The sequence below is a fragment of the Capra hircus genome, chromosome 11, assembly GCF_001704415.2.
Source record: "Capra hircus breed San Clemente chromosome 11, ASM170441v1, whole genome shotgun sequence".
In the NCBI taxonomy this organism is placed as follows: domain Eukaryota; kingdom Metazoa; phylum Chordata; class Mammalia; order Artiodactyla; family Bovidae; genus Capra; species Capra hircus.
Genome location: NC_030818.1, coordinates 19,195,413 through 19,212,657, shown reverse-complemented (window position 1 = coordinate 19,212,657; position 17,245 = coordinate 19,195,413). Strand labels below are relative to the sequence as shown.

Below are 17,245 nucleotides of genomic sequence, written 5' to 3'. Positions count from 1 at the left end.
CATAAATTAGTAAGAAATTTTTTTGGTAAGTTAGTCCTAATCACAGTCTGAAAATGAGAGTTTCTTGAATGTAGACTTTTGAGGCTTAATTTACTAAAAGTCACTCAAATGTTGCAATTTTTTTCTATGTCTGTTTCAAGGGAAATTTAATATTATTACCAAAGAAATAGAATTGACTACTGTTTCTTGGATATTATATTTCTTGTGACATGTATCTGATGAATAAATAATAACTTTAGAATTGGTAGTAATATGAAGAAGATGGTTGTTATGTCATTCATTGACATAACAGTGAATTGACTTTGAATGTTCAGTATCTTATTGAAAAAGGCTGTTTCATTTGTTTCACTCTGTTTAGAAAAGGAAGACCAGTGTCTCATCCCTGAAGCTTGGAATGTGGACCAGGGAGTAATTACCAAACTCAAGGAACAATACAAAAAGGAGAGAAAGGGGAAAAAGGGGGTGAAGAGTAAGTGGAAAACATTGTATCTGTAAATCATAAATCTTACCTCTTTCATATCCCCCAATTTTTGTTTCCAATGTTTTCCTAAAACTTACTTACTCTTTTTTTTGCCTTCTCCTGACCTCTTTCCTTTTCACTTGCTCTTCAGGGGTGGAAATTAAATGGTTAGATATTTGATTATGAACTTTGAAAAAGAAAAAACCTGTGAATATAATTATGGAACCATAATGTATCCCAATAATAAATCGAGAGCATGATGATTGTATGGGACTGTGTTTTCAAACATAGCAATAATTTGATTTTTCAAATTATATGTGCTTAATTACAGTAATGATTTTTTACTATTGATAATTTAAATCTCATCTACTGTGACCCTCTGGCAAGCCACCAAAATAATTGCTTACAATTTTAGGTCTTGGTCACAGAAAGAAGGTTAATTTCTATCCCTGAAAATCCTATGTGCTCATAACACACAGTTCATTTGCTCTCATCACTATATGTTATACAGGTCACAGAGTCAGACACAGCTTTTTTAAAGTACTTATTTTTCTAATTTAAAATTTTGGCCAATGTCATTTATAATATTACCAATTAGGTTTTTTCTTTTCCCAACAAGATGTGTTCCACATCAAAAATGGAAACTAAAATGAAATTTCTAGCCCTGTGCATCAATATATATATTATCTTATTCAAGTTATTAGTAAGGTTTAACAATAGATCTAGTTAGGTATATAAAATACAAAAGTTTTCACACATCCCTGAAAACCATCTTAATCACCTTTTTAGGAGAGCAAGGTTAAATTATCTCCTTGTGCTTCCACTCTCATTGACAGTATGGACATGGGTCTCCCTTTCACGGCAATAGGAATTTCATCCTTTGGGATATTAGCGTACAGTGGGATTAAAATCCAACTTGAGTGAGGCATGTATTTAAAATTGCGAAAGACTGGAGGGATATGCTTTTTCTGTTTTTGTAGTGATGCTAAGGATTATCAAAAATCAGTCGTTCATTTATAACCTAGTAGTTACTCATAAATATTTAAATCTTTATTTAAAATATCTTAGAACTTGCAAGTATTTCACTTTAATGGATAGAAAGTCAGTGGCCTTTATTGATATTAGTATTGCACCAACTATTATGTAACAGAAAGAGAACGTCATTTAATTCCTTCTCAATATTTATTAATCACAGTGAGAAAGGTAATATTAAAACATAAGAACATTTTCTACTTTTTATTAAAAATACTGATGCAATTTAATTTTGACAAGCAGTAGTGAGACATGATTTGTTATGACTTTTCATAGCCATGATAAAACCATTTAAGCTGAGATTTTAAGGAATATTTGTCATATGCAAGAAACAAGGAGAATGTTTATCAGATTGACTTAAAGTTAATATATTTGTCATTATGCTACAATAATAAATGTCTTAAAATGTAAAAGACCTTTTAATTGAAAAGGTATCAAGGACTTATGTAAAATTTACCTATTATTTATTATTTAGTTCTTATCAAATATCAAGGCTTTGCTATAGTTGGAGTTTAGCATTTAAGGTCCCAAGCTGCACCATTTGACTGAAATAGTATTCCTGCTAAAAGAAGCTAGTGGATTTCCTGACCCTGAAGATTGTGATCACTGTTTCAGGCATATGGTACATAGCTTTTTAGTATGGTGAGAAAAAATGATTCTTTAGGAGGAGAAAGGCTAATGTTTTTCACTGAAGAGAGGACTGAAGACTGAAATTAAGCACATTTTATCATCATCAGCTTAGGTTATCTTGATAAAATGATAATCTGGGAACAAAAGAAGACATGATAAAAACAGAACTGAAAGACGTAAAATGAAAATAGAACTGAAGGAAAGCTTTGAATTGACATATCAGGCATTAATTTATAAAGCATCATAGGTATCTTTTTAAATTTAGCTGTTTCTCATTGGAAGAGGTTGTGTCTTTATAATATGGGCTAGTAGAGATATTTTCAGTCAAATTGTGTTCTCTAATCACACTATCTTAGAATATATTTCTAGGCAGTAGTTAAAGTTGCTTAAAAATAGGAAAAAGCCATAATGGACTATGGGTAAGATTTTCCCATTCTTAATTAAACTTATAACAGGAAAAACAACCGAAGATCTGTTTCAGCCTCTATCCTATATAAAACAGTCAAAACAGGGATATGGGAGAATGAAGCATCAAAGTACAGGTAAGCAATTGGTAGGGTGTGAGACTTAACCTTGGGTACCATATTTTCAGGATGTAAAGCAGTAAATGCAGCTTAATTTAAACAAACAGAAAAGAATGTGCTTGTTTAATTTAGTACACAGTAGCTTCACAGTCTGTGGTATCTGTGTTTAGAGTTGTATATAAGGATTCTAGAATAATACTATTTTTAATGATCCAAATTGCACAAGAACATTTTTTCATGCAAATAATGACATTTTATTCCATTAGCTTAATTTAAAAAATATATGTAAAACATAATTTTTCAAGAGTAATATACCTTTTTAAAAGTCTTGAGAACTTAGAAAATAAATTACTCTTTAATATAATATAGTATGGTATAGTATAGTTTTAAAGGTGAATATTGGCAGATGTGAATAAGGTTTATGGCACTATTTTGATGCAGTTGGATAATTCTGTTTTCTCTTTTTTGTTCTCTCCCTCCCTTTTCGGGGCTAGGGCCCAATAGGTCAAAACTACAAGACATGCTTGCTAATTTGAGAGATGTTGATGAACTTCCCTCCTTGCAGCCATCTGTGGGTTCACCCTCCAGACCCAGCAGCTCCAGGCTTCCTGAACATGAAATAAATAGGGCAGATGAAGGCAAGTACTTAGAGCACAAAAAGCACTTGGATGTACTTACCTACATTCAGTTAGTAGAGAGGGCTCTCTAAGAGAAGAATTTTATTCTACAGACGTTTAAACTATATATGTAGTTCTCCACATTGCAGGCTTTCTTATGTTCAAGGGGGTTTGATTATAAATATAGTCTTTAAGACTTGAAAAAGGATGCATAAACTTAAAACCAAGTCTAAATTGTAGTTTAGAACATCCCCCAACAGCTTCACAGAAGCCATGTAGTTGATGTGCGTACACGTAGTTCTAATACCATCCCAACAATGGGAAAACTGAGTATATACATAGTTAGTAAATGTTTACTTTGAGACTCACATAAATGTTTTCATATGTTTAAGCAATTTATCATTGACAGAAATAGAAAAAAGGCACCTGAAAGTCTAGTCACATTTCCTTGTTCTCTTTCAGTCCTTGTCTATGTGCATATACTTTTTACAAGGTTATAGTCACCATGTAGAAGAATTCAGTTGTATTTATATATATAACATCATAAATTCATGATTATAGTTTTAAGATTTAAAATTTTAAATTAAATATTCTATTTTAGACTTGATACTTAACCATTCCCCTTTTAGATATTTAGATTATTCCCAGTTTTTAATAGTATAATCTTGTGTTATATAAATGCAGTTTTCCATCTCTTAGATAGAAGTTCTGATATTCCTATTTATAAATGTATAAAATGCTCATATGTGGAAATTGATTTTAAAATACATATTTACATTAGCTGAAAGTCATGAGTGACATGAAATTAATCTTCATGATTAATGAATATATTTTGAAAATTTTTAAAATTACCTTGAATTTAAATATTATAATTATTTACAGTGGTTATGTCTCTTCAAATTGTTATTTATTGAATAAAACCACCAAAGTCACAGAGGAAACATGTATTATTATTCTTTCTTGGTTTTAAATTTGGTTGTGTTTTAGAGAAACGTAAATTGACAGGCCCTTGATGGATAGATTTTTGTGTTTGGAATACTTTTTCAATAAATTGTTTGATCATTGCATGGCTAATTTATTAGTATTAATTATAGTATCCTGGTAATTCATTTTCCATACATTAAATAATGAAGAACCACACATGATACCTTTACATTCTAGATGAACAATTTATTTGATGTAGGTATGTATCTTTTAAATTAAGATGTGAATCATGGGGCCTCAACAGGTATGTTTGTTACTCACTAGGAGATTCATTCAGCTAATACTATAGACGTGAGAATTTTAATCAACTTCCTTTATTCTAAGATCAGGTCTGGATAAGAAGGAAAGTTAGTTTTTCTCTTATTCTAATAATCTCAAAAGAGTTTTATCAGAAATTTCATCTTATAGAATTTTTTTTCTTAATTGAAAGATAATTGGTTTATAGTGTTATGTTGGTTTCTGCCATGTAACCCAATTATAATAATAGAGACAGAATATGTTCTAAATGACATATATGCAGAAAAGAATCTATAAACCACAGAAAATGCCCCTAATTAAAAAAAAAATTAAGAACCTTTAGAACGGAAGTGTTGAATGTCTAACTTCTGATCTGTAGTATTGGTCCTCCGTCTGCTCCCACAGCACAGAATTTTCACAAGTAGAAAAGGCACTTAAGAAATATGTTGTAGATTTAATTGCCTGTGACTGATGCTTTTCAGTCTCCAGTCCAGTTTCAGAAGTTTCCATAGCTTGTGTGTGCTATGTAAGTTTATTACTATATTTTTATTATAATTATTCAGAAGGCAGTGAGTGCTGCACTTGAGGCATATTTAAATTATTTTGTAAAAGCTGATCAGAGCCTGTAATATTCAGTTACTGATAGAAATGTGGCCTCTAATCGAAAGTTCTGAGGACTCTTAGAGAGCAGTCAGTTACTGGTGTGCCCATTGGAGCCTCTCTTTGGCCCTTAGGTCTGCTGGCTTAGCCACTGGTATGTGTGGAAGCAGTGGTTGGTTGCCTTCCTTTGTTTTCAGATTTTACTTGGCCATTCCTAGAACAGTTAATTAAATTAGCCCCCGCAATGTGAGTGACCAAATCACAAATCTTAGTTTTTGGGGGGGCGTGGGGGAGAGCCATTTTTACTTCATATCTGAACTGAGTTTTCTGGCAATATTAGACGTGAAAGCAAACAAAAGAACACCTGGCTGAAGCTCTAACCTCCTAGTCTCATGTGAATCATTTGGTTGAAATTTTGGCATGAAAATTGCTGTTCTAAATGAAACAATTCCTGCTCTTTATTAGTAAATGTTTAGAGTTGTTCAACCCCCTTATAAGATATATGGTATGTTTGTGTAAAACCCATTTTTATTCTTGTAGCTTTATTGTATGGTGGTTTGAAAATGTATTATCAATTTATACTCTATTTTGTTTGTGTAACGATTTTGAGTAGAGTTCCTGCCACTAGTATTTTTAAAAGTTCATAGCTGTTCTTTTCATTTCTTCAATATTTATGATTGAATCTAAAATTATATTATTGAATGTGAAACTGAAAAACATCTCATAAATCTATTCTCTGCATACATTGATTAGTACAGTTGACTTGTTTCTTAAAAAAAGAGTTAACTAACTTCTTTAGCAGCCAAAGTTAAACTACTAAATTCATCTAATCAACTCATAAATGTTTGTCATCAATAAAGTCACTACCTTGAGAAAACTACTTAAAGAATGATCTCTGATGGCTTGTCAGAATGATTTGCATTTATAAAAAGTGTTCCAGTAGACACTTTAATAAAAAACTTCTTTGAAATGAGTATTTTTAAATAAAATATAATATACCTACAGTAAACTACTTAGTCATAGGGATGAGCTCAGTGAGTTATCTCAAAGCAAAACCAGTCATGTCACCACTGCTTAGGTCAGGAAGCAGAAAAAGTCACCAGGGCCTAGAAGTCCTGATGGTGCTGCCCTCAAACACTGCCCCTTCCCTCTTCTCCAGAGGTAGTCTTGAGTTCTGACAACACAATTAGCTTTGCCTTATATAGGCGCTTTTTACTAATACAGTTATGATCCATTTTCATTTGAGATTACTCCATATTATTTAGGTTATAGAATTAACCAATTTTATTTTGAATGCAGCCAGCAATGTTCAAAATCACTCTACATATTTTAATGTACATTACCTCATGTTATATAGATGACCAGTGCAAGTTCAAAGCATGAAGCAGAGCACCCAAAACCAGTGCTCCGGGACAACCTAGGGTGGGGAGGGAGTTGGGAGGGGGGTTCAGGATGGGGGAACACATGTTTATCCATGGCTAATTCATGTCGATGTATGGCAAAAATCATCACAATATTGTAAAGTAATTATCCTCCAATTAAAATAAATTAATTAAAAAATTAAATCACTTACTATACATATTTTAATAATTGATAGAAATCACTTGGGTAATTAGCATGAAATATCAAATGAGGAAAATCTTTCTTTTATGTATTTATAAATTTTTTTTCTATAGTGAAAAAGAAAGGGTTTGTTTCATGTTGTACTTTTCTAATTAGGTGATGCCTTTAAATGGTTAAAATATGGCAAAGAGCAAGCACTTCAGGATTTTCTGCATAGTGAATTTTACTGTGTTTGAAAGCATTTATAAATAATCAAATGTAGATATGCCCTTATGAAGTTAATTGTTGACTATTTAGAAGTGTTTTTTTTTAATGTTTCTTTTGTCTTCTCCCTTCAGTGGAAGCACTGACGTTTCCTCCTTCTTCTGGGAAGTCATTCATCATGGGAGCAGATGAAGCACTCGAAAGTGAACTGGGACTGGGAGAATTGGCAGGCCTTACAGTGGCCAATGAAGCAGATTCATTAACTTATGATGTGAGTGGTAGTTTTGTTTTTGTTGTTTTATTTTTTTTAAAATAGTTCATTTTATAGAAAAAGATGACAGTAGTGAGACTTCTTCACAAGTGTGGAATTTGTTTCAGTTTTAATTGCAAACTTTGAAAATATGAGCATATTATAAAAATAAACAATACTTTTTACATCATACAGATTAAAATTGTAGGTTTTACCTTAATCTGTAAGTCAGTAGAGCTTATTCATTGGTTTTAGATAAGGGAAAGAATTCCTTTTCTATCACCAAGATTGGGTTTGTCTTATGTTTTAAGGTACCAGTGATTAGTTGAAATTCATGCCTGCCTAATGGCAACATTTGTCTTGCTTATTTAATACATTGTCAATAAGACAACAGCTGAGAACTAGTTTTAGCTGTTGTTAGACAAGATGTGTGCAAGATACTTTCCAGATGCTAAGGTTGACCTCAGTGATTTGGACCAAAATTGGCATCTTTATACCTTTATGCACACATCCATTTAGTTAATTTCAAACACAGTTCTTTTATAATTGTTCATTGTCATCAAGTATCAGAAAAACAGTTGCTTATTTCATAAAGTATTTACAGCCTATCTTATCTCTTCATTAAAATCCTTTCAGTTTTATACTTCATCGTGTTCGTAGGGGAATACAGTGTAGCTGCAGCCACATAGAGGATATAGCATGGATCCCAAAGTGAACCTTGGAAGTATTTCAAAGCGGAGCCTCACCACTCACTCCTCTTCCCTTAGATCAAAACTCTCTCCCTCTATGCTAAGCCCTTTAGTAAGTCTTTTGGGTTCTACCTCCAACAACTGAAACCTATATAGTACATCTTTTTTCTTCCCCTCCTGGTCCATTTTTCTTCACCTGGATCTACCACAATAACCTAATCTCATTCTCCGCATATGTGATACAGATTTTGGGGAAAAAAAATTTCTGTTTTCATTGTTTTTATATCCTTATAATTTATGTCTTTTAAAAGCACCATTTAGCTGATTTTTATTTTTTAACCTTTGACAGCCTTTTAAAATTAGAAAGCTTTTAGTCCATTTCTTTTTAAAATAATTAATAATATTTGTACTTAATCCTGTCATCTTTTGTGCCGCCTTTTCTGTGTTTTTCTATTTTTGCCTAAATTGGAATTATTTTTTATCATTCACCCCTCTCCATTATTTGAAGCTTATGCACTCTTTCATTACTTTTTAAACTACAGATTAATTCATGAAGGTTAAATTAAAAAAAAAAACTAAATCTTTTATGACAAGGCATAGAGAAGTAACAGTCACAGGAAAAACTGTCCACTACTGAATAACCAAAAACAGAAAAACATTCTTATCAAATTTTATATACAAGGATCTTTAGAACACTTTATTTAAAAAACTCCCACCCAGTGTATGTCATTCTTGTTATATATTTTATTTCTGTGTACATTAATCTTCTACTAGCTTCTGTTTTGTACACTCAGTAGTCAGGATTATCTGTTTTACATTAACTGTCTTGTCTTTTTCCATTCTGCCCTGCATATCTGACTGCCCATCTGGGGATTCATTTTTCTTTTACTCTAAGAATACAATATATCTGTTTAATGAAGATCTATTGGTGCCTAGCTTTCTTAGTTTCTGATTTTCTTGAATTGTCTTGTCTTTTTTTTTTTTTTTTTTTGCCTGAGTAGGCTATTATCTCTGATTTCGAATTTCACTTTGCAAAAAAATTTTAGTGCTTTTTGTTTCCTTTATTTATTTTTAATTGAAGGATATTTTAAAAAATTGTATTGGTTTCTGTCATACTTTTTTTTAGTGCTTTAAATATATTTCATTTTTTTGTTGTTTTCTCTTAAAATCAGCGGTCATTTCTGTTTTTGGTTACAGTAGTAACCAAAGGTTTTTGGTTGCAGTAGTAGTTCTGTTACTAATTATGTGTTATTTCTGTTTGTTTTCATTTATGCTGTTGTATCTCATATGGATATGGTTATTTTGTACTGTGTCCAAATAGCTATATTTGAAAAATTGTCTCTAGAAATAATTTCAGGCCTAAGTTTATATCTTTCCACAAAGAGTATATTTTCATTTTCTTCTCTCAAATGTCTGCAACCACTAGAAATCTGGATCACCTGCTTCATTTTTAGTTTTTGAGATGATCTAAAGCTGATCTACAATCTTTTAAGGGCTTTTGTTCTTTTAGTTCACTCTTATGTGTGGGATACAGCTTTCTGAAATCAAAACCTAAAGCCAGATAGTCTACTAAGCCCTACTTTCTTGGCAGGCCCTGGACATCAATCTATAGCTCTCTGTATTGCAAAGTCATCAGAAACACAGCTCAACCTCTCAGCCATCTCTTCTGCAATCAGTAAACACTCACTGGGGAAAACAGTTCCAGATACCAGGCTTACTTCCGTAGGCCTCTGTCTTCACCTGGATCCTAGGTTTTTTCCCATGATTTTGTTAGTTATAGATTTTTTTATTCTTAGGTTTGCTATTCTACTTGTCCTCAGTACACAGTTGGTCCTAATGATCTGGTCCATCATGACCAGAAGCAGAAATTCCCATTAGATGCTTTTGTTCCTGCAAAGAGTTTGTCTAATACATAAAGGAATTCAATCCTCTCTCTGGAGAAAGCTCATCCTTTTTTCATAACTTAATTGTTAGAAAACTTAGTGTTAGTCTGTCTCAGTTTCTAAAAGTAGTTCCTAGTTTTATTAAGCATATTAACAATCTATTGCTGCATAACAACTTGTACCACATTTAACAGCTTAGAAGAACAAACGTTGATATCTCACAGCTTCCATGGGTCAGCAGTCTGGGGACAGCTTAATTATGTGACTCTGGCTGTTTGTATGGTTGTAATCAAGACATTGACAAGGGCTACAGTCTTACCTAGACTTGACTTGGGGAAAATCTGCTTCCAGGCTCACTCATGTAGTTGTTTGAAGGCCTTGGTTTCTTGCTGACTGTTGTCTGGGAACCAGTTCCTCATCACATGGACCTCTCTGTGGGCTCCTCAACAGAGCAGCTGGCTTTTCCCAATGTGAGTGCACCTAAAAAGATAGGGAGCAGAAACACTCAAGATGAAAGGTTTTATAACCTAATTTTGGAAGTAGTTTATTCCAACTTCTGCTGTATGCTGTTGATCACAGAGCATCCCTATAATGTGGAAGCGTGAAAGTGTTAGTTGCTCAGTTGTGTCCAATCCTTTATGGCCCCATGGACTATAGCCTGCCAGGCTTCTCTGTCCATGGGATGCTCTGGGCAGGTATACTGGAGTGGGTAGCCATTTCCTTCTCCAGGGAATGAACCTGCGTCTCCCACATTCCAGGGAGGTTCTTTACCATCGGAGCCATCAGGGAGGGGGACTACCCAAAGGTAAAAATAGGTGGGGCTGACTGGGAACTTAGTGGCTGCCTACCACATCAAGATAATCAAAGGAATTTAAGTACTGTTTCACATGAAAACCTTTTAGCTCTTTTATAAGAATAAAAGAGGTCAGCTCGGTTGCCCTTGTCGTCCTAACCTTCCTGCCAGCCCTGCCTGCCCTCAGAATAATCGGCCCCGTTCTTAGAGTAGTTCCTTGCATACTGTGTTTTGTTTTCACTCATTGCTTCCCAGGTGGCGCTAGTGGTAAAGAACCTGCCTGCCGGTGCAGGGGACAAAAGAGACCCGGGTTCGATCCCTGGGTCCGAAAGATCCCCTGGAGGAGGGCGTGGCAACCCACTCCAGTATTCTTGCCTGGAGAGCCCCATGGACAGAGAACCTAGTGGGCTATGGTTCTTGGGTCGCAAATAGTCAGACACAACTGGAACAACTTAGCACGCATGAATTGCCCCAGTTGTGACATGTCCTGTCCAGATTTCTCTGCAGATTTTTAAATGTCTGGGTTCTAAATTACAGTTTAATAGTATAGCCTCTGAAACCAGATTGCTTGATTTTGAATCCTGACTCCTCCATTTACTATATGGCAAGTCACTTAACTTCTCTTTCCCTAAAATGGCTAGTCTGTAAAGTGAAGATACTGTTAATTCCAACATCATAGAGTTGTGAGGATTAAGTGAGTTAATGCTTTTTAAGTCTTTTGAATAATTTAGAAAATAATGAATGCTGTATAGAATATCAGTTGTTGTATCATTGATAATTTTTGTAACTGTGAGTATGGTAACATTTCTCTAATATATTACAAATACTTGCTTAAATCTACCATGATTGTTAGCCTTGGAGTGTGAAGTTCATCCATGGTGCTTGTGTAAAGTCAAACACTATCCTCTTTAGCTTTTCTATTAGTTGGAATGAAAAAACAGTGCATTATTTTTTCAGTTATTGAGATTGAGATTCTGTGGAGAAAGTGAAAGTCACTCAGTTGAGTCCGACTCTTTCTGACCCCATGGACTGTAATCTACCAGGCTCCTCTGTCCATGGGGATTTTCCAGGCAAGAATACTGGAGTAAGTTGCTGTTCCCTTCTCCAGGGAATCTTCCCAACCCAGGGATCGAACCCAGATCTCCCGTGTTGCAGGCAGATTCTGTACCATCTGAGCTACCAGGGAAGCCCTCTGTGGAGAAAAGGAACATAATAAATATATAATTATGTTCGTAATATCTGATTGTCTCTTCCAATTTTAACATTTTGTTGTCAGTATATAAACTTCATTACCAATTTGAAGAAAATTTAGCTCTTGTCTGAAACCATTGAAAATTTTGAAAGTATCATCATATTCTGTAATGTTAACATGCTTAAAGATAATTTAGTTTTTCAACTCTTAACCAGAATTGCTTTATATTCTATAATTCAGGTTTAAATCACTTGTCTTTTTAAAAAGCATCCTAGTGAAATTTTATTTTTTGTTACTAAGTTATTTGATCCTCCTTCTATACTGAATTATGTATTTTCTTATTATAACATTCATATTTCTTCAAAGAAAACCATTGTTGACATATTGCTAATTTTGCCTATTGATTTGGTTATCTGCTTAAGAATTACATTATTTTGAAAGTTGCAAAATAATGGTAGTTTAATGATGAAACAATAAGAATTAATACTGAAATACAGTTTTTTCCCCCATTCTGAACTAAGTATATTGGTATCTTTTTTTTCTTTAATAGATAGCAAATAATAAAGATGCATTGAGGAAGACATGGAACCCCAAGTTTACATTAAGAAGTCACTTTGATGGCATTAGAGCCCTCGCTTTCCACCCCACTGAGCCTGTTTTGATAACAGCATCAGAGGATCACACGTTAAAAATGTGGAATTTGCAGAAAACAGCCCCAGCCAAAAAGTGAGAATATTCTACTTTAACTGTATTTGAATAATTTAATTAATATTTTTTCAGCAGAGAAAGCCTTACTTTATTATTTGCTGTTAAATTCTTCAAATATCTCTTCTAATTTTTTTCCTTACCATGTCATGTAATTTAGGATGTTTTTGCCTTCATACTCATAAGCTAATTTAGGTTGAAAAACTGACCCTTAGGGAGAAATGGTTTGTGAATGCTGATTATAATCTTTATTTGGTGTTTTAAATAACTTACATTTCGGGAACCCTTTGTCTGTGCTGGAGGTTTCTGTTGTTGTAAGCAGGCATAGTCATGTTTAAAACCGTCAAACCCCAACCCCAATCCTTCCCCATTGTTTACTAGGTTTGGCCTTATGCTGGAGCCGGTGGGGGCAAGAGACCTCTCTTTGATCCTTGCTTTTGATCTTGACCAAAGTGTCTAGACTGAAGGGGCACTGTTGCTGCTCTCACTTATCTGCTAAACTTCCCTTGGCCCCTTGGTTCCTCTGTAAGCACGGACAGACATGAGTTGGTATAAACCCCTTTTATCAGTCACCAAGCTAGTCCTGATCCCACTTGGTACTTTCTCTTTCTTCCTTGGATTACGTGGTCCAGATCCCAGCATCTACCAGCAAGGGCCCTTCTACAGTGATAGATACCTCTTTTTATTAAAGAGTAGAAATGAACATCAAATGGAGGAGAGGACGGAAGTTTTACTACTGACAGAGAATATCTCCTGCCCAATTTGAAAACAATCAGTGACATTCCATTTGTCACACCTAGACGTTCATCAGACAGCTCAACTGGATCTTGCTAAAACCAAGTGAATCTTCATGTAGATCAGGTGTCTTTAACAGAGAAAAGGTATTTCCTGGTTACAAACTGTGCCTTTTGTTCTTCAAGTTCTTTAGTTCACAGAGGGCATCATATTAGATGAGAGAATGTGAGTATCTCATCATATATTCTTGACTGTAACTTTGAAATATATTGAAATTTCTTGCTGGTGGTAGCTTAGTAATAACACCTTCACAAGCAAGTAACAATAGTCTTTGTTTACCTTTGAACTTAAAACTTTGGAAATGAGGAGAGCTATCATATGCCTATTCAAAAAAAATCTGTAATACAATCCAGTTTCTGTTCTCAGTATGGCCAGTATTAGCCATGTAGAGTACTCATACACTCAGTGTTCTGAGTAGTGAATAATCTGTTCTGATGTTCAAATCTAATGTGGACAGTTTCTGCAGGTATTCAGGACAGACATGTTAATCTTTATGGAAATGCGAGGAAATTAAAGTACCTTTGATTGAAATTCTGTTCTGTATGGTTCTGTCCTACGCTGTTTTACCGTGAAGAATCTCATTTAATCTTGTAAATATTTGCTGTTATCCCTATTTTTCTATTTTATATTAAACATAGAGGAATCTAAAGTTTCAAAAGATTAAATAATTTGCCTAAAGTTAGCCAATTAGATACAGAACTGGAAATTAAATCCAGAAATTTATCTCTTCAAAACCCTTGTGTTTTCTCTCCGAGTGAGGCTCTTTCTCCCTTTAATCAAATAGATTAGGACAGTGCTAAAAGTGCTGTAACAGTTACTAAAGAATTTTGTTTCTTGAAGCCACAGAAATATGTGATTGATGTTAGGTAAGCTTTATTGTGTCCTGGGGTTGAGAATTGTATATTACCATAGTGTTGATATTTCTAGGGGCGTTTTTATGACATACATTCAGTCATACTGTTTACTACTGACTTTTAGAATGATAAAAACATCCTCCTTTCTCTCTGATTTAGGAGCACGTCTCTTGATGTGGAGCCTATCTATACATTCAGAGCTCATAAGTAAGTGTGTGCTTTTTCTTTGTGTTAAATCAACATCATTGTAAATCAGCCTGATTAGTATATCTTCTTTCATGTATGTATTTGTCGTATGTGGTATTTTTATTGTATTTGGTAGCATTTTTTTTGTAAATGTAAAAGAAAGTGGCAGATAATGTAATGTTAGTGACAAGTATATCACTACCAAATAGGGATCCTTGCTGAAATTAGGTATTATTCGCATGATGTTTAGATGATGTATATATCTCTCTCTCAAAATGAAGTTGACGCAGTTAAGTTTAACTATTAGAAATCCTGATCTTTTTTTCCTTAAAGATAACCTGGTAAAAATACCTGAGACATTTAAAAAATTGTGGCCACATTTCATGCTTTTCCTGTTTCCATTTAAGTTTAAGAAATGTACCTGTTCACTCGATTTAGCACAGAGGTTGGCATACGTTTTATATTTAAAAAAGGTTAGATAGTAAATGCTTTTCAGGCTGCATATTTAATGTTGTATATTCTTGCTTTTAGTTTAGTTTTGTATTATAACATTTTTAAAAGGTAAAAACTGTAAGTGCTTTAGGATTGTACAAAACCAGGTTCACTGGTTGGATTTGATCCACAGGCCATAGACCACTAGCCACTGGTTTAGCAGAGGAAGAAAAATGAATAGTGCTTTGGTAAATTTTTTATTTGTTGTACAAAATAGAAAAAGAGAAAGCCATTTGAAAAACCAAGCATTCTTATTTCTAACTCATTGTAATACCAAATAGATTTTTTGAGGATGGAAATTGATTTTTTCTCCCAGAGGTCCAGTGCTTTGTGTGGTGATGAGCAGCAATGGTGAGCAGTGCTACAGTGGTGGTACTGATGGACTGATCCAGAGCTGGAACACCACTAACCCCAACATCGATCCCTATGACTCCTATGGTATGTGACTCCCCCAAAATATGAAGGAATCACATAGTTTCTTTTTATGCATTTTATATTGCATATCTATGGATAAAATGAGATGGTTTTGAAAATTAAGTTATTTTGTTAAAAAGGGTTTCTATATTTGGGAATCAATTTGATATATATATATATAATGCTTAAAAAAAGAGGGAAAATAATGTATTTTTCCTGCAAAAAGAGTTCCCACCCCCAAGTCTTACTGATTGAAAATGCTGCCTTGATTGACAATTGTTTTCTTCATTTGTAGGCATGTGTGCAGTACTTGACACATTATTATTAATCTGTAGTCATACTTTGTCACTACTCTTGACAAATAATTTTGAGGGAAAATGAATGTTGGCATCATCATCTTGATCAATTATTACAGAGTGTAGAGGCTAATGATTTTCAAAGTGTATAACACCAATATATTTAAAAGACTTTTAAAAATTAAAAAGTACCCTTTAGATTTGGAAACAGCACCATGAATCAAAAAACTGTAGGATCTATCACTAGATATTATCATAAATTCTCTTTCAATTATTTTGATTTTCTCTTTAAATTCTCCATAAATTCTAGAATGGTATGAAGTGTCATATTTGTCATAAAACCATAGTTTATTTTTATTACCATTTTAGATTAATTTCATCACTAAACCTAAGATAAGAAATTCAGTAACTAAAATATTCTCCCAACATTTATTTAGTAAGCATTTAACATATTTTGTGAAAGATAACACCCTCTCTCCTGCTGCAGTTCTTTTCCGGATTTCTCTGTTTCATACTTTTTGTCACTTCCTTTATCCCTCTTTCAGAGATTAGTTGACCTCATTCTGTCCCAAGCCAACTCTTTCCCTTTCGCTGTTGACCTCCTTCTCTTGTTTCCTTTGAGACTGCACTGTCTTTCTTTTTTGCTGCCTCTCTCTTTTGCACTCATCTGAAGCCTTACCCTTTTTGCTCTCTTTCCATCCCCTGAGCATATAGTAAATTCAAGTTTCTCCCATCCTGGGCAAGAAGAAGCCTTTTGTGACTCCATTTCCCTCTCTGGTTCTTTTTTTTTTTAAATTTTATTTAAATTGGAGGCTAATTACTTTATAATACTGTGGTAGGTTTTGCCATACATTGATATGAATCAGCCATGGGTGTACATGTGTCCCCCATCCTGAACCCACCTCCCTCCCCATCCCACCCCTCAGGGTCATCCCAGTGGGTGAGCATCCCAGCCCTGAGCACCCTGTGTCATGCATCGAACCTGGACTGGTGATCTGTTTCACATATGATAATATACATGTTTCAATGCTGTTCTCTCAAATCATCCCACCCTCGCCTTCTCCCACAGAGTCCAAAAGTCTATCCTATACGTCTGTGTCTTTTTTGCTGTCTCTCATATAGGGTCATTATTACCATCTTTCTAGCCTCTCTTCCTTCCCATGTCTCTTTGGTCTGCTGCTGCTGCTGCTGCTGCTGCTTCTAAGTCGCTTCAGTCGTGTCCGACTCTGTGCGACCCCATAGACAGCAGCCCACTAGGCTCCCCCGTCCCTGGGATTCTCCAGGCAAGAACACTGGAGTGGGTTGCCATTTCCTTCTCCAAGGCATGAAAGTGAAAAATGAAAGTGAAGTCACTCAGTCGTGTCTGACTCTCAGTGACCCCGTGGACTGCAGCCTACCAGGCTTCTCCATCCATGGGATGTTCCAGGCAAGAGTACTGGAGTGGGGTACCATTGCTTTCTCCGCTCTTTGGTCTAGAAAACACAATTATTAGTTACTGATTCCATGTCTTTCACTGTACATCATTCCTTTTCATTCTGTCTTGTGGCTATGCCACTTAAATACAAAAAAGTATCAATAGCTATCTAACTGGCTGATCCAAGGGATATTTTACAATTCTTATTTTACTTGATGTACTGGCTATCTGAAACTGTGGACCACTCTATCCTTTTTGAAATCTTTTCACTATAGGCTTTTTTGACACAACTCTATGACAGTTTCTATTCCCTATCCATCATAAACTCCTTTTATTTTCTCACCTAAAAATACTGACATTTTTTGAGGCTAGACCCTAACTCCGGAGAAGGCGATGGCACCCCACTCCAGTACTCTTGCCTGGAAAATCCC

The 17,245-nt window shown here is 34.6% G+C and overlaps 1 protein-coding gene across 2 annotated transcripts in view; it reads left to right on the top strand.

Moving 5' to 3' along the window:
* The window catches only part of STRN (striatin), a 111,326-nt gene that overhangs the window by 72,248 nt on the left and 21,833 nt on the right, over nt 1-17,245 (top strand). The window contains exons 8-14 of one of the 2 annotated variants that reach the window (XM_018055119.1): nt 359-469; nt 2,578-2,664; nt 3,141-3,284; nt 6,986-7,122; nt 12,209-12,384; nt 14,172-14,219; nt 15,007-15,128. In XM_018055119.1, the coding sequence (XP_017910608.1) occupies nt 359-469; nt 2,578-2,664; nt 3,141-3,284; nt 6,986-7,122; nt 12,209-12,384; nt 14,172-14,219; nt 15,007-15,128 (825 nt within the window). The remainder of the gene's footprint in view (nt 1-358; nt 470-2,577; nt 2,665-3,140; nt 3,285-6,985; nt 7,123-12,208; nt 12,385-14,171; nt 14,220-15,006; nt 15,129-17,245) is intronic. The other variant, XM_018055120.1, reaches the window with a different exon arrangement.